Below are 17,995 nucleotides of genomic sequence, written 5' to 3' on the forward strand. Positions count from 1 at the left end.
CCGGGGTGGGCAGGACTCGCGGGGAAGGATGGGGCTGTTCGGGATGGGCGGAGGTGAGGGGGAAGAGCAGGGCAGGGGGCGCCCGGGGTCGCGGCGCTGGCCCACCCCGCCGCCGCCTCGTGGGTCGCTGTCTCCGCCGTGTCCACGACGCCCCCACGGCCGAGAGACAGGAACGCTTGTTGCCGTCGCCGACAGGCAGGGAAGCGGAGTTTTTGAGAGTACAGTTTGCCCGGGGGTGGGGTGGGGCACGGGGCAGTGGCCGGGCCTTGAACCCCCTTTTCTGAGCCCCTCTCTGCTGCTTCCCCGGGCTGAAGTCGCCCCGTCACATCGCCCTGTCTGATCCTGATCCTTTGCACAGCACTTAGGACTACCAGAAACTACTCGGCTCTGGTCGGCCCGGCCCTAGGGTGTGGATGTCAGCTCCCGGAGAGCAGGGGCCTGTCGGCTTGCCCGCTGTCCGATCTCTGGGGTCTTGCTCGGGACCCCGCACGTGGTGGGAGAGATGCACACGGTGCCCCCTGCCTGTGGGCGCCTCACAGCCCCGGGTGCTTGCGCTGAGCCGTGCCTGTGTTTGCCTTCCTTCCCACCCAGCACACCTGGCCGGTGGAGTGTGTGGTGCTCGGGGAGGAACCCAGCAAATGACCCTTCACTTGAGGGAGGGAGGGGCGTCCCCTTAGGCATGGGACGGATCTTTGATGCGCGGTGCCGAGTGCGGGAGAGGACAGCACCATGAATGACATGGCTGCGGTGACAGCCGAGTGGATGTTTATAGAATGTGGCGGAGTTGAGACATTTTAGGCCAACAGGTAATTACTACCTTTTTTCCCTTTAAAAACAGGACTGTTAATTAGTGCCGAGTGTTTCCAGGACACAGATAAAGCCTCTGCCCTCTGCAGCCGGGCAGCCTCAGGACAAGGTGCTGGGTCCTCTGTCCTAGGGCCTTCATTGCATGTAGTGAATTAGCTTCTTTGCTCCTAGAATGCAGCTGGTTCTATGGGATGCTTAGGAAAATGGAAGGAATCGTCACGGAAATGGTTATCTGTGTTCCGTGGATCACATGGCGAAGCCGGGTGCAAAAAGGCAATGAATTACCCTCCCTTGGAACCATCACCTTATGTTTTACTCTCCTTGCAAGAATGGTTCTTCGTAGTGATTTTTTTCTTAACGGTCAGATGTTTTGACCTCCGCAGTTTGCAGATGAACATCTGTTAAACGTAGCAAGTTCCCGCTCTCTCGCCCTGCGGAATGCCTTTCTGTGCCAGGAGGAGCTCACGTATCTGTAAAGAATTGCTGAGTGTATCCGAACACGAGAACTGTAACTGTTGGCGGAAGGTCTCCGAGTGTATGTGATACTGGGAGGTAGCTAAGAAAGGTCTGTCCGTGGAATATATATGTAGCTTTTCTGGGCCTGATTAGCAAAAAATAAATCAGGCGGTTATTTACCACTCTAGCCTTATGTAGCCTGTAGGGCCTCCTCCTGCAGCACGTGACCTGTCGGGATCTAGAATTTCAGAGCTAGAAGTGGCCTTCTCTAGTCCAACACCGTCCTGCTCTAGATAAAGACACGGAGCAATTGTAGAACACATTACTGGAAGTTTCTACGTCTGGAGTTGTCTGATCTTGGGCAAACTGTTTTTGAAACTCTCAAGACCTCAATTTTCTCATTCTTAAGATGGGGATGGTAATCTCTCTCTTGCTTACTCATAGACATGGTTGTGAAACATAAAATTATCTCCTGTGTGTGACACTGGCAGAAGGTGCGACAACCGCCATGTTAATTGTGAGTGCTGTTCATATTTGTTAGTTTTTTTTTTTAATGTTTTCAGATAGTTATAAAAAACAAACTACTATGCGGAGTAAAAAATATTAATTTGAAACTGAATTTGACACGCGTGTAACTTAATATTTAAAAAACTCCTCTGGGGGCACCTGGGTGGCGCAGTCGGTTAAGCGTCCGACTTCGGCCAGGTCACGATCTCGTGGTCCGTGAGTTCGAGCCCCGCGTCGGGCTCTGGGCGGATGGCTCAGAGCCTGGAGCCTGTTTCCGATTCTGTGTCTCCCTCTCTCTCTGCCCCTCCCCTGTTCATGCTCTGTCTCTCTCTGTCCCAAAAATAAATAAACGTTGAAAAATAAAAAAATAAAAAAAAAATAAAAATAAAAATAAAAAACTCCTCTGGAAATTGTCAGAAATAAAAGTTAAACTTTTTCTTTTCTTAAGGAAATGTATTCTTTCCAAGTGGTTCTTGGAGTAGTTGAATGTTCATAACCATGTTTCTAACCAGCTGGTGTTCTTTTCCTAGGTGAGCTTTAATTGGGTAGTTAAAATATCTCATCAACAGTGTCCAACCTGGCAAAATAGTTGTTATACCTCCAAAAAGTTTCCCCTTTTAGCTGTTGGTGCTTCTTCCCAAGAAGAAGATTACCACTGATAACCATTTGGAAAAGACCTAAAAAGGAGTGTGTCCAGTTCAATTTGCCAAATACAGATGTAGCTCCTTCTAACTAGTGATTCTCTTTTTGAGCAGCCAGTTCATTTGGGTGCAGGAAGTTTAAGTGACTTACCCAAGATCTCCTAGACTCTAAATCCGGAAAGAGTTGCTGATTTACCAAAAGCAGAACCACCAATCCAACAGACACGCCCCTGCGAGGTCCCGAGGAGGAGGTGTGCTAGATGCATTAGAGGCACAAAAATGACTTGGGTGCCTGTGTGGAGCAAATAGCCAGGGGGAGGGGAGGGGAGGGGAGGGAGCAGGGTGAAACACATTTTAGGATGTAAGTAAGTGAAAATGGAATTTCTGTTCTAGGGGACGGTAACTCCAAATGCGTTTTGATTGCCTTTTTAAAAAAAGTTTGTGTGTGGGGCGCCTGGGTGGCTCACTCGGTTTGGCGTCCGACTTCAGCTCAGGTCATGATCTCGCGGTCCGTGAGTTCGAGCCCCGCGTCAGGCTCTGGGCTGATGGCTCAGAGCCTGGAGCCTGCTTCAGATTCTGTCTCCCTCTCTCTCTGCCCCTCCCCCGTTCATGCTCTGTCTCTCTTTGTCTCAAAAATAAATAAATGTTAAAAAAAAATTAAATAAAAAAAAAAAGTTTGTGTGTATGCAAATGGGTGTATTATAGTTAAGAATAGAGAAACTATGATTTCAACTGTGGGCATTGTTTAAAGGAAAATAAACACATGGCAGTTGTGTGCATTCATTAGTAGACCTGAGAGATGAGAAAATTAGTATTTTTAATCCCTGGATTCAGAGAGATGAATTGCAGGTGCAATTTTTACTTTGAGAGCAAGTGCACATGTGAGTGGGAGAGGGGCAGAGAGAGAGAGAGAGAGAGGGTCTTAAGTAGGCTCCAGCGTGGAGCCCACTGTGGGGCTTGATCCTGTGACCCTGGGATCATGACCTGAGCTGAAATCAGGAGTCAGGTGCCCAACCAACTGAGCCACCCAGGTGCTCCTTTCTTAAATTTATTTTATATTTTATTTTATTTTATTTTATTTTATTTATTTTATTTTATTTTATTTTATTTTATTTTATTTTATTTTATTTTATTTTTTGGAGACAGAGGGAGAGAGAGGCAAATACAGGTTTTTAAAAGGCAGGAAAAACAACCTAGATATTTTAAAAGTCCTTTGTTTATTTATTTTTAATGTTTGTTTATTTTTGAGAGAGAGAGATTGACAAAGCATGAGCAGGAGAGGGCAGAGACAGGAGACACAGAATCCCAAGCAGGCCCCAGGCTCTGAGCTGTCAGCACAGAGCCCGACACGAGGCTCAAACTCACAAACTGCGAGATCATGACCTGAGCTGAAGTCAGATGCTCAAGCCCCCTGGGCGCCCCTAAAAGTTATTTTGTGACAGCTCAGACTGCACATGTCCAAAGCATTGTATAGTAAAGGTTCAAATTCCCATTTATAATATAAGGCATTTTTTCCCTAAATACTTCACTTAAAATGATAAGAATTTTATGGCATAATTTCCTAGATGTGTATGTTTATAGTTTAAACTTTTATGTTTTTTTCAGTCTTGCTGCCTTTGTTTCAGATGTTTATTTTGAGAGAGAGCGAGAGAGCACGCATGAGAGTGGGGGAGGGACAGAGAGAGGGGGAGAGAGTTCCAAGCAGGCTCCACGCCACCGGCATAGGGTCCCATGGGGGCTCGATTTCACGGTTCACGAGATCGTGACTTGAGCCAAGATCAAGAGTTGGATGCTCAACCGAGCCACCCAGCGTTCCCAATCCTGTCAGTTTTTTTTTTTTTTAAATGTTTATTTTTGAGAAAGAGAGAGGTCATGTGAACTGGGAGGGGCAGAGAGAGAGAGACTGAGAACCCCAAGCAGGCTCTGAGCTGTCAGCACAGAGCCTGACATGGGTTCGAACCCAGGAACCATGAGATCATGACCTGAGCCAAAGTTGAACACTTAACCCACTGAGCCACACAGGTGCCCCCCAGATTAATACTTCTTGCTTGTAACTTCCAGTCTGTTGTGAATTTAGGGAAGAGAAAACCTAAGAGAACCAGTTCCTGAAAAACCAGTACATAAAAATGGGTTTCCTCTTCAGTGTGCACATCCCACAGGCCACCTTAGTCCCGTCATCAGGGGCCGCCTGTGGTTCCCATGGTGGCCTTTGCACCTGCTGCCCGCCCGGATCCCCCTTCTTGGCCTGCCTCACACCTTCATTTGGTCTCAGTGCAGGCATTACCCCTGGGAAGTCTTCCTGTCCTCTCCCCTCTTGTGTCCCCAGAGGTGGCCGTCTTCCGTCTCTGAGCACCAGTGGGTCCTGTTTCCTCGCAGGCGTCACCCTTTCCGGCGCAGGGCTTGTGCACTCTGGTGCCTCAGTAGTTACCTCTGGGCACCTGCCGGGTGTTGGGAAGATCCCAGGGTGAGGAATATGTAGGTGACCGTGGAACCTGTGGTCCTGAGGCTCTTTCTGTTGCTGGGGCCACAAATCCATTAGCTACAGCAGAGAAGAGAAGGACAGCTATCTATTTTTTTAAATGTTTATTTTGAGAGAGAGACGGAGTGAGCAGGGGAGGGGCAGAGAGAGAGGGAGACTCAGACTCTGAAGCAGGCTCCCAGCTCCGAGCTGTCAGCACAGAGCCCGACGCAGGGCTCGAACCCACGACCCGTGAGATCATGACCTGAGCCGAAGTCGGACATGTAACAGACTGAGCCACTCGGGCGCCCGGAGAGAGGGATGGTTATTATAAAGAAGGGCGGTGCCTCAGAACCAGAGGGCAGAATGTGCCTCGGGACCCCCTGAGGAGCGGAGCCAGGGATCAGCAGGCAGCTCACGCCTGCACCCGGGTCACGCCTGCTTTGTCATGTGCCCCTGTGCTTCTGGTGTCCTCTCTGTCCTTCCGTGTGTGCTCCTTCCGCCCTAACCCTCGGGCTCCTGCCCCTTTTCTTCAGTTGCTCAGCTGACCCCACTGTCACAGCCTGGCGTGCGAGCCCTGAGCGGACAGACAGTGTCCTCGTGCCCCGGAAACTCAGGTGGAGGGTGGACAGGGGTCAGCCGAGGCCACCCCTGCTCTGAAGGAAATCAAGCAGGGTGAGAGGCCCGTGGGTGGGCTCCTGAGGATGGGCGACCAGGGGAGGGTATGTGAGCTGAGACTGGAATGAGCCGGAGCCACCAGCGGGGTTGCACGGGCGGGTGACCTCCCGGGTGGGGAAGGGCTGGTGCGAAGGGCGGACGGGGGGCTGGTTTGGTTGGCGGTGCGGGAGCGTCCCAGATAAGGGGAGACCCTTGAATATGGCATGCGAGGAAAAGGGTCAGATAGCAGAAGCATCTGCACGGTACAGTTCTGTCTATGTAAAGTCTAAGTACCTGTCAGAGGTATTTGTATGATGTTAATAGTGGAAACAAGTATGTAGCAAAAAGGGAAAACCATGAAGCAATGTGATGTTCTACCACAGGGCGTTGATGTTTGATAGTATGAGTGTGAGAAAGGCCTGTTACGCTCAGCTCCAGAATTACAAACCGGCCAACAGACGGCTTTTACCATAATCACAGGTTCTTTTCTTTGACTCAAGAGATTTAAGTTTGAGAAAGAAGTTAATGTATTCTAGCAGCCAAGGGACAAGTGCTGTAGATATTTCAAGAAAATGTAATTTGTCTGCCCTCACTTTCGATCTGTGTGTGTGGCGAAAGAAGCCAGCGTTTCATCAGAGTTTGGATTCTCCCGATTTGTGATAACCCAGCTTCCGTCGAAGTCTCAACAGTGAGCTTTCCCGTGACAAGTTATTCACGGCTGTTAAACGGTCCCCAGACGTGGAAGCTCCTTGCTCTCTGCTCCTGACGATAGTTGTCACAGAGGGAGAATTTTATTTTTAATGTAACCCTGCATTTAAGGAGACTTCTTTTGAAATGTAACGGGAACGGAAATGTTGGTATTTGAATGTTTGTCTTGCAATTTGACACTTTGGAAGTCGAGCCTGTCATATCGGAGAAGACTCCTACTGCCTCCGGTAAAGGCTTTGCCACAAATTGTAGCGACCGTCACACGGCGGCTCGTACGTGGTCCGTTCACCGCCCAACTGGAGGGATGAACACGGGCGCGTGCAGACGGGGCCGTGATGCTGCCTAAATGAAACAGCGGTGTTTCGGTTGCCACTTTCTTTGTTCTTTTTTACGAATGGAAACGCTAAGACGGCATTAGGGAGCCTGTTTCCTCTTACCGCGCGTTGTGAGAACTCCGGTTAGAAGTTAGAAATAGAAGTAAAGGGTTAAAAACGAGGCTAAAGGAAGAGGACGGAGAACGCGTTCCTGGTCCTCTGGCTCCCTTGAGGGCTGCAGGTGGAGACAGGGGTCCCCCGCCCACAGGGGTGGCCGGGAATGAAGAGCACGCAGGTGCGTGGGGTGCCTCGCGGTGGCCCGCGCACTGCCGCGTGGGGTGTGCTCAGCGCGCAGCGTGGACAGACGGCAGTGAGATGCGCGTTCCTCGGGCGTCAGGCTGGAAGCCTCTCCCTGAGCGCCGAGGTGCATAGCGGTGTCTCTCCCCCGTGGGAGGTGAAAGTTCCCTCGAGTTTTCTGCAGAATGGAACACACGGCGGCATCTTCTGCGAGGGATTCGCCTCGGGATGACCAAGTACCTCGAGTGGGGAGGGGGGAGGCGCACAGGTGAAGCAAGACGGGCTGCGGGTAGATGGCCGCCGAACCGTGTGATGGGTACATCGAGGGCTCACAGTAGGTTTCCTTCTGCTTTTGTGTGTGTTTGTGGTTTTCCATAACAAAAAGCAAAGCAGAATCTAGTCTAGAATTACTCTCAGAGCAGTGAGATGTGAGCGGCCTGTGAGAGTGACGTGGGGGCAGGTAGAGGTGTTTCGCATCCCCCTGTACTCAGCGCCACGGGTGGAACAGCCAGCTGCAACTCCTAAATCAAGTTCATGATGGTCCTCGCAGGCCAGCTACTTAGGTGATGCTATTTCGCGCTGATGTTCCTGGCCTCGAGCCGGACAAGACAGCCGGTCCCTTTTGAGACCCCACAGCTGAGAAGGCAAGACAATGAGACAAATAGTCACCAGGGAGTAGAGAGACACAGGGCCAAGTCCAGAGGAGTGGGGTATGGAATACACTTTCTCAAAGGCAAGGGGTGAGGCTGTCGCAGGGAGTCGGGAAGAGAGCCTGGTGGCCGGGCTTTGTCTGGCGTGGCGGCCGGGAGGGAAGCCCCCCTCCTCTGAGGGGTGGATGGTAAGATTTGTTTTTAACTTATTCATTTTATTTTGAGAGCGGGGGAGGGGCAGAGAGAGAGAGAGAGAGAGAGAGAGAGAACCCCAAGCAGGCTCCACACTCAGTGCAGAGCCCGACATGGGCTGCATCCCACGAACCGTGAGATCGTGACCTGAGCTGAGACCCAGAGTCAGACGCTGAACCGAACGAGCCCCCCAGGCCCCCAGGATGGTGAATTTTTAAGAGCAAGGGTGTCTGGAATCAAATCGACGGGGCAGTCCCTCTGCCCTCAGTGCCTTGACCCCTTCCTGGTGGGACAGGCCCGTTGCCCGGGTGCTGCAAGCTGGAGGTAAAGGGTCAGCACGGTGGGATTGTCGGTGGCCAGCTCTGTGGAGTCAGACAGACCCGGATCCGCAGAGTGGCCCTGTGGCTTCTGAGGACTCGGGCCCGAGTCCCTGAGCCATGCGGTCTGTGCTCCGGTGTGTGACGTGACGTGCTGACGCGGGCCGTGGGTGCCTCCCGCGGCCCCCGGTGCACCTGCCCTCCATCCCGCTGGCAGCCTGCCTCTTCCTCAGGAGGGGAGGGGCCCGGAGGAGTGAGAGCTGTCTGTGGCTCCCCGAACGTTCTTTCGGCGGCTTGCCGGCTGATGGCCGCTGGAAGTGCAGCTTTGCTCACAACCGAGACCGGCTGGGATTCTGAAGCCTTTGTGGGTTTATGCGCCCCTATGACACCAAGGCCCTCAGGTCACGGGTCACAGGCTCAGGGCCTGCCGGTGAGCAGGCCGGAATAGTCCTGCTGACACTAACGGGGAGTCGAGTTGCTCGCTGAGCACGGTTGGTTAGAGCTGGCTGCTCCCTGCTCTGGGGGCCACAGGAGATAGGTGGAGGCGTGGCGGCCGTGCTCCCTGGCACCCGGGGGCTCCCCCTTGCCCTCGCAGCTGCTGGTGGGGCTGCTCGTCCTCGGGCAAACCCTCGTCACACGGCCGTCTCCCCGGGTGGCTGTCGTTTTTCCTCACACGGACACGAGTCACGTGGGGTGAAGGGCCCACCCTGTTGCAGCATGACCTCGTGGCAACTAATTACCCCACGCGGACCCCTGTTCCCAATATGGTTCACGTGCTGAGGCCCTGGGGCCGGGCCTTCAACGTCTGTGTTTCTGGGGACGCAGTTCAATCCGTAGTTCTTGTCCTGTTAACGCGGCACAAACACAACACTCTCAGCGCGGTCACCCCGGGCGTCTTTCTCAACAACTGGTGTCGTGTGAGAGCAGGGTGGTGGCTGTGTCCCACGCAGGACACGGCTGGGGGCCCCAGCTGGGAGTCAGGGTTGAGTGAGCCCACGCCTGTGAGCGCCCTCCCCTCCCCGTGCTGCTTCCCACAGCCCTGCTGTGGCTCGGGCTCCCACTGGCACCACGTGTCTTGCCTCCCTCCCTGGAAAATGGTTCTTCACGCACTGGAATGTGTCAGAATGTAACAGCGTTCAGCGTTCTGGAGTGTTCTAGCATGTTCTAGAATGCCTCACTCTGACCTGAGTCAGAGACCCAGGCTTCTGGAGATTCTGTTTGAGAAGTGCCCTGGAATGTTCTTTGATGGGATTTAAATGTCCAGAACCTGACTGCCGGTACAGCATCGCTGTGGCTCCTCCCGGCGGTCAGGACAGCCGCCTCTCTCCTCCGTGTCACTTCCCGGGTCTTCTGTGCTAAGGGTTTCCTCATTAAAAGCGATTATTATTCGTGGGTGCCACTGGGAGTGGCTCAAAGGAACACGGGGGATGCCAGCTAAGACGAGTGCAAGGTGCTTGAAAGGTACGTGCTTTAGAAAAGTTAACCGGCAGTGTCCGTGTTCTTAATCTTCGTAGAAAATATGCAGTGTAAGGGCTTTGCTGCTCGGAGATAAAACTTGCTGTGTCATGTTGGCTTACGTGGGCCAACGAACGGGTCCGCGTTGCTGACTTCTGAGAAGTCCGGCCATTGTTTCCAGGAAGCAGCCGCGCCACCTCCGGGGCCCCCGCCCCTCCCCCTGCCGTGGTCTCTTCCGTGGACAAGCGACGTCGTCGTGGACCGTTGTCGCGGACAGTGCCGGCCTGTTACGGTTCATGCTCCTCTCTCTCAGTTCACCGTTTGTGCCCACGTGGACGTTTCTGAGGTCTGAATTCTCCTTTTTATATCTTCCGTTTTAGTGCAGAAAGAATGATGATGGGGACACAAGTGTTGTCGTTGAAAAGGACCATTTCATGGATGATTTCTTCCATCAGGTAAGAGCCACTGAAGGAAGCCCAGCCAGACTGTCTCCAAACACAGTTAACATACCCGAGTGTTTGTCTTATTTGAAATAATACTAAAAGTAATATAAGGAAGAGTTGCCGTGTGAATTACATTCAAGTTCTCTAGAATTTTTAGTGCCCTTAAAATACTTGGTGGCGTGGAGCCATTGTTCCGGGAAGTGCACTTGGGGAGGGGACGGGGCAGTGCTGGTTTGACCCCGGTCCCCTCCCAGGAGGAGCTTGGCGTCCCAGGGCTGGGTGGCGCCTGGCCGGGGCTTCCTCTCCTGACGTGACGCTGATGTGGTGGGTAGGGAGCGCCCCTCCCGGGACAGGCTCCTCCCAGACCCTGCCACCCTCAGGTTCTCACCCTGGGAGCAGTGGTCTCCAAGCGAAGGGCCACCCCATCCTTTCCAGAGGGAGTCGTGGTGGCGGTGGTGCCCTCTGCCGATGGCGCCGGGTCAGGAGTGCCCAGCACGCACGCGACGACACTCCTCGTCCTTTTCCTCCACAGGGTCCCCACACGGTGACCTCGGGCATCAAAGAGCTCATACTGTGTGTTTTCTAAAACCACTGAACGAATCTTAAATTCCTCTGCTGGAAAGTCTTAGACGTAAGCAGGTGTATCACTGTGGGAAAGCCACTCTGTCACCCATCAGCCTGGCGTTTCCCTGAGGTGCCCACCCTGGAGCCGCGTCCCTTGGATCTGACCTTGTACCGCGTCCCCTGTCCCGGGCTGGCCGCCAGGCCTTCCCCCTCCCTCTTAGCACCCCAGGGCTGCTGCTGTTGGGGTATCCTGTGCGTAAAGGCTTAAACCTAAGTGATAGTTGACCAAATTTTGCGTGAATCCAAATTTTTGAAACTGAGTCACAGAACAAATAATTTGACTTCGTTAAACATGAAGAAACGTGCGCGTTATCTTTTTTGAATGATGAAAACTTCATTTGCAGGGTTTATTTTGGTTACACTGAATCTAGTCTAATAGTTTCAGTGGACTCTTAAAATTGTTTATGTTTATTTTTGAGAGACAGAGACAGGGCGTGAGCAGGGGAGGGGCAGAGAGAGAGGGAGACACAGAATCCGAAGCAGGATCCAGGCTCTGAGGTGTCAGTACAGAGCCCGACGGGGGGCTCGAACTCACGAACTGTGAGATCATGACCTGAGCCGAAGTCGGATGGTCAAACCGACTGAGCCACCCGGGCGCCCCAAGTTTCAATGGACTCTTAAATCCAGGGACAGTCTAAACTGGCCTATCAGTGTGCAGATTTGAAAAAAAAGTAATATGTTAATAAAAACATATTAAAAGTTATCAGTTTTCAGAATTCACTGAGTATCTAGTATAAGCCTAGTCACTGGGTTTATGTATTTATTATGTTAGTTCCTAATTTTATCTAGTGGAAAAACATGAAATTAAGTTATTTGATACAGGGACTTACTTTAAGGCCCAAAGAAGTTAAGATACTGAATTTCCTTGTTTTTTGGAAATGAGACTGTTTTTAATTGTCTGGAGCTTACCTACCCACTTTGTGAAATTATTTTTCTATTTTTACCCCCTTTATCTGGATGCTTAACTCTTCCAGAATTCCATTCTTTATAAAAATGTATTTATTGTAAAGACCCACCTGGCATTAAATGATGTTGTCACTTCCGGTGGAAGAGTTGTATACAGCAGGTCATTGAATGCCACTCCCCATGTTTCTGGTCACCACATGGGTCCGTGTCGGCTGTAGGTGCCCCAGAGGCGTGGGAACGGGACTCCCGCTGGGAGGCTTGGCAGCATTGGGGTTCAACCGAAGTTCAAGTTTTCACTGGTTACAGAGTCGTCGTATTTACAGTTAAGTCTCGTGGAAGGATTTCTTAGACAACAGGTGATGTTGTTAATACAAACTGGTTTTTTGAAAATGGCCTTTGTATCTTAAATATCACGTAGAATGCTGTAAAAGATAGACTTTTGCACGTGGCCAGTGTTTAGTAAAGGACTATTGGAGAGTGCTCTTCGGGTGGCCAGGAAAGGTCCCCCTGGCAAAGATGACTTGTAAGGGACAGAAAGAGACCCCGTGTGGTGTCAGTGGCAGCTGTCAGCACCACCCTGCCCACCGGCACCTGCACCGTGTGGGAGTGACAGTCCCCGTCACGTCGGGCCCGAGGCCACGCGGCACCAGGGGTGTGAACGCAGACTCCACAGGTCTGCAGGCGGTGCCTTGGCCTTGGGTGACGGTTGTGCCCTGGTGCGTTTGCTTCAGCTGAGACGGGAGCCCGTGCACCGAGGCCAGAGTGTCCGTGCTGGTGTTGAAATAGCAAACGTGTAAAGGAATCGGTTTTTGGTTGGTGTGTCATTTTCACACGGGCAGTAAACTTAAGCTGTGAGCGTGAGAAGTATGCACGGTCCTACAGGACTTACGTCGGTGGGGGTAGCCCCCGGCCGGAGTAGCGCTTTGCCCTTCGGGGAAGCCGGGATTCTGTGTTCCACGCCCCTCCGGCACATGCATTTTCAAAGTGTGCTTCAGAGTTCGGACCGGGGTCCCGGGGGCCAAGACCCTTTCAAGGAGTCCAGGTGGTCAAGACCAGGTTCATGGTGATCCTAAGATACTTGTCTTTTCCCCTCCTCCCCTCGCGAGTACGTGCGTGGAGTCAGTCTCCGACCGCCGCTCTCACAAATCGCCACCGCCCCAGCGGCTTGACCGACACGCTTGCACTCTCTCCCGGTCCAGACGTCAGGAGTCTGAAGTGAGTGTGCAGCGCTCACACCCGTGTGCCGGCAGGGCTGGCTCCTTGCGGACACGCCACGGAAGCAGCCATTCCCTGGCCTTTCCAGAGACTGGCGCTGAAGGCACATGGCTCCGGCCTCCGCTTCCGTTTTCTCACCCCCGGCTTCTAAATCTAACCCTCTCGTCCCCTTTTTGTAAGGACACTTGTGATTACTTCAGAGCAACTCAGGTAACCGGGGTAGTTTTCCCGTGTCAGGACTCAGCCCCATCTGTGAAGTCCTCTTGCCCTATACGGGAGCACTCACCGGACTAGGATGTGGACATCTACCACGACGTGGAAGGATTTTGTAATGACTGTTTTAGGAAGGATCAGTCAGCACTTAAGCTGTGTGCCCAGTCTGGTAATTCAGATACAGGGATCTGTTTGGATGAACCTTGCTGACGAGTACCTTACAGTTTGAAACAAGTGTTCAACAGTGTAGATCGTTGGGTAAAAACAATGACTATGAAGGCTTGGCTTTGTCTACGGTAAACACCTCCCCACGTGGGTATGACTGCTGGCATGCCCTTTTTTTTTTTTTGAAGATTTTTAATGTTTATTTTTGAGAGAGAGAGCGTGAGCAGGGGAGGGGCAGAGACGGAGGGAGACACAGACTCCGAAGCAGGCTCCAGGCTCTGAGCCGTCAGCACAGATCCCGATGCGGGGCTGAAACTCATGAACCGTGAGACCGTGACCTGAGCTGAAGTCGGTCTCTGAACCGCCTGAGCCCCCAGGCGCCCTGCCCTGTTCCCGGCTGACTGCACAGAGAGCTGCAGGCGGCCGCGTGCTTCCCGGCGACGTCATCTGCGGCAACACGTGGGTCTTGACGGTAAAGGTTTGTACACCTGATGGGTTTTGTTGCTGAGGGTTGATTGACACCGCCTTAGCCACGGCGGTATGGACCTTCACACGGTACGTGTTTCTTTGTCTTCAAAGTGAGTAATTCCCAGTGTGAGAATGGTAAAAGGTTGTTATTTCTTTATGTGGTGATTACTCATTCACTTCCCTCCTTTGTCCTTCCCTTTTCGGGAACGGCAGGTGGCAGCAGATTCGGATGTGCGCAATAATGATGACTTTCTGTCTGTCCTAGGTTGAGGAGATCAGGACCAGCATAGCTAAAATAGCTCAATATGTCGAAGAGGTAAAGAAAAACCACAGCATCATTCTTTCTGCACCAAACCCAGAAGGAAGTAAGTTGCTGGCTTTGAAAAGAAGTGCGTCTGTCTGTGCGTCTGTCTCTGTGCCTCTTTCTTGCTGCCTTCGAAACGGGCCTGGGCCCTGGCGGCACCTGCCGGAGGTCAGGCCGGGAGCTCGTAAACACCCTGGAACCGAGCAGGCCACACCCTGTCCTGACGCAGTGGTGGCTTCGTACGACCACCACCGTGTCCCGTCCAGAAGAATACGCAGGAGGGGCTTTGCCGAGCTGCGGGGCCGTATCAGTGATGGGACCTCAGATACGGACTTTGTGCATCCCTAGTTAAACAGGAGTGATGGGATTTTGTGTTGAGACGAAAGTTAATAAGAGATTGATTAGGGGGCTCCTGGGTGGCTCAGTCGGTTAAGCGTCCGACTTTGGCTCAGGTCATGATCTCACGGTCCGGCAGTTCGAGCCCCACGTCGGGCTCTGTGCTGACAGCTCGGAGCCTGGAGCCTGCTTCGGATTCTGTGTCTCCTTCTCTCTGTGCCCCTCCCCTGCTCATGCTCTGTCTGTCTCTGTCTCAAAACTAAATAAAACATTTAAAAAAAAAAAAGAGATTGATTAGGAAAACAACATTTGTTAGGGCAGGTTTACAGGTGGCTTGAAGAGGAAAGGCTTTTGCACGCCATATGCTGTCCCGGGTGTCTGCTGAGGACAGCATGTGAGAAACGGTTTTAGATTAGCCCAAAGTCGGGGCCTTGGTAGTCGTAAGGGAGTGTTGCCTCGACCTGTAGAGATAAGTTTTGTAAACTTTAGGGGTGAGATGGCTCTGGACAAGCCAGAGACTGCAGATTGGAGTCCACCCGTCACGTGGGGATTTCAGAAATGGTGTCTTTACAGTAGGAACCCTTCAAGCCATGAAAACGGTCAGTCCCTCCACCATTTAGATCTTCCATTTAGACCAGTTTCTCTGGGTCGTGGTCTGCAGGGCTTGCTGCAGACGCGTTGCGCATCCTGCACTGTATTTATTACCAGGTGCTTTGGGTATCGGTGTTCACGTAAGCAGCGTCTGCTGCAAATTTTATTTTCTGTTCGTTTCCACGTGTTGACCTGGTGCCCATTGTCCTGCCTGATTACTTACTAATGCTGTTAATTTCTGTGTAGATTGCGTTGGACTGTCTCCGCACCCAGTCGTGTCCTCTGTGAATAATGACATGTTTCCCCCCCCTTGTGCTTTCTATCGTTGACTTCTTTCGGTGACCTCTGGTGTGGGCTTGAGTGTAAGTGGTAAGGGGGCGCTCTTACTCTCAAGTAAAGAGGAGAGTTGAGAGCAACTTTTTGTTAGATTACTTGATGTAGCCTTACGTTGAAAAAATAAAAATCTTAAATTGAAAAAAAAAAAAACCACGTTTTTAATTTTAAGATTTTGCATGTCTTATAAAACGATGATCTGACCCTCTGTAGATGCCTTATCTTACGATTTAGAAGAATGTTTCCCAAAGTGTGTTGTGGGGCACGAATCTCATTGGCTGGCCTATGTCACTAAGTGCTTTGGGAGCCTCATTGTGCCATAATCCCTCTAGAGAAGTTACAGTGTACTCCGAGCAATAAAGGCCCTGAGCAGTCCTGCAATAACGAAACCTGTGTCAACTTTGCTTAGTCTGTTTGCCCACAGCAATTTTTTGTGTAATTACTGTATTTTATTCTTTTGTTGAATGAATATAATTTATTGTCAAATTGACTTACATACAACACCCAGTGCTCATCCCAACAGGTGCTCTCCTCAGTGCCCATCACCCGCTTTCCCCTCTCCCCCATCCCCCCATCCACTCTCAGTTTGTTCTCAGCATCCAAGAGTCTCTTATGGTTTGCCTCCTTTCCTCTCTGTGTCTGTTTTTTTTCCCCTTCCCCTCCCCCATGGTCTTCTGTTCAGTTTCTCAAGATCCACACATGCGTGAAAACATATGGCATCTGTCTTTCTCTGGCTGACTTATTTCAATTAGCATAATACCCTCTAGTTCCATCCACGTCGCTACAAAAGGCCATATTTCATTCTTATTGCCGTGTAGTATTCCGTTGTGTATATAAACCACAACTTCTTTATCCATTCATCAGTTGATGGACATTTAGGCTCTTTCTATAGTTTGGCTACTGTTGAAAGTGCTGCTATAAACATTGGGGTACAAGTGCCCCTATGCATCAGCACTCCTGTATCCCTTGGGTAAATTCCTAGTAGTGCTATTGCTGGGTCATAGGGTAGGTCTGTTTTTAATTCTTTGAGGAACCTCCACACTGTTTTCCAGAGCGGCTGCACCAGTTTGCATTCCCACCAGCAGTGCAAGAAGGTTCCCGTTTCTCCACATCCTCACCAGCATCCGTTGTTTCCTGAGTTGTTCATTTTAGCCACTCTGACCGGCGTGAGGCCCACAGAAATTTTTATGTGACGCCTGTTAACCTCTTATTTAATTTTTGGGAGAATTGAATTTGGATAAATGTTTGCGTATTTTTTTCCTCTTGAGTGATTTACCTCTGAAAAACTTTTGCTGCCAAGATGTAGCAGATCAAGCTGCCGTTGCAGTAAATGCGGAACTCTCAGTGCTCACAGTAGTCCCTTTTGGGCCCTAAGTAAAACATTGCTTCTTTCTTTTGTACGTTTCGTGACAACGTGTGAACCAAGACGTGGGAAACCACGTGCAAGTGCTTTCGTGGTCGAACTTTGAACAGAGAAACGTAGTCACCCTTCTCCTGCGCGATGGGGCCCTGCGGTGAGGAGCCCAGGGTGAGGCAGGTGGCAGGGGGCTGCCGGCCTCCCAGCCCTTTGTCCTGGGCGGCGTACCCCCCCCTCCCCGCCCCCCCCAGCCGCTGCGGCCCAGCCCCCCAGCCTCTGGGCCGAGCGGTGCCTGGGCACGGTGGCCACCAGGTGGCGCCAGACTGCAGACGGGCGCCCGGTTCCTGGGCCTGCAGCTGCTGGATGGAGGACGGGTGCTGTTCAACATGCTTTTCGGGTTTTTTAGTGAGAAAATCTTCAAGTCCGTGGGAAAGTTGCCAGGACAGTACAGAGAACACCCCCGATCCCTTCCCCTAGATTCGCCCGTCGTCCGCATCTCCGGGCGTGTGGCCATGCGTGTGCTTTCCGTGCCTGGATGAGCACACGCGGTGTTTGCCGACACGTGTGACACGTGTGGTGTGTGTGTTGTCGTCAGTTCTGCCGACTCGTGTCAGAGCCGTGCTCCTGTGTGTGTCTCCGCGGGATATGTTCTGTGTGCTGACACCATAACCATCTAAGGCAGAAAAGTCGACGTTGATAACGCACCGGGATCCGACGTGCAGTCCCTGCTTCCCATCTCAGGGACTGTCTGGGGACACCCTTTATAGCCCCCTGTCCCCTCCTTCCAGGGCCCAGTCCAGACTCGCGCGCGGAGGACACGGGCACGGATGCCGTCAGAACCGCGAAGCGTCGAGGCGCGTTGGGCCTTCGTCCCCACGGACAGGCTCTGCGCTCCCGTCCACCCTGCCTGAGCTCACAGCCCCCCCCCCCCCCCCCCCGCCCCGGGTGTCCCTGATCGGTGTGCGTGGTGGACCTATCACACCGCTTTCCCGTCGGTCTCCTACGCCCTAGTAGCTGACAGCTCTCTCTGGGCTCTTATCCGTAAAACAAAACGTGGCCGGGCTTTGCCTTTTTTCCAGTTTGATCGTTTTTTGTCTCTAAGTGCTTTTAGTCTGTTTGCCAGAATTCGTGATGTGACATTGGGGCGGACATTCTTGCTTCTTTGGTACCTTTTCTCTCTTTTCATGCTTTCTCTTGGATTGGTTTTTAAGAATTTTATCCCCTCCACCGTGAGCCTGTTTATATGAACTACGTCCTGTCGCTTTGTGGTCGTCCCCTAGATGATAGAGTGTATTCTTTTTTTTTTTTTTTTTTTTTTTACCGTTTATTTATTTTGAGAGTCAGAGAGCATGTCTGAGTGGGGTAGGGGCAGAGAGGGAGAGAGAGAGTCAGAGAATCCAATCAGGCTCCAAACTGTCAGCACAGAGCCCGATGCAGGGCTCAGTCTCAGGGACCCTGAGATCACGACCTGAGCCGAAATTAGGTCGGACGCTTAACCGACTGAGCCACCCGGGTGCCCCCATAGTGTGTATGTGTATTCTTGATTTAAGATCTAATGTAAATCTGTACTTTTGTTTCTTC

General features: G+C 51.9%; 1 protein-coding gene across 7 annotated transcripts in view; it reads left to right on the plus strand.

Moving 5' to 3' along the window:
* STX2 (syntaxin 2) overlaps window positions 1-17,995 on the plus strand; it is a 78,566-nt gene that overhangs the window by 403 nt on the left and 60,168 nt on the right. For 6 of the 7 annotated variants that reach the window (XM_053206416.1, XM_053206415.1, XM_053206419.1 and 3 more), the window contains exons 2-3: window positions 9,840-9,914; window positions 13,759-13,858. In XM_053206416.1, the coding sequence (XP_053062391.1) occupies window positions 9,840-9,914; window positions 13,759-13,858 (175 nt within the window). Of the gene's footprint in view, window positions 1-9,111; window positions 9,466-9,839; window positions 9,915-13,758; window positions 13,859-17,995 lie in introns of those variants that run through there. The other variant, XM_053206417.1, reaches the window with a different exon arrangement.

The sequence above is a fragment of the Acinonyx jubatus genome, chromosome D3, assembly GCF_027475565.1.
Source record: "Acinonyx jubatus isolate Ajub_Pintada_27869175 chromosome D3, VMU_Ajub_asm_v1.0, whole genome shotgun sequence".
Classification (NCBI taxonomy): domain Eukaryota; kingdom Metazoa; phylum Chordata; class Mammalia; order Carnivora; family Felidae; genus Acinonyx; species Acinonyx jubatus.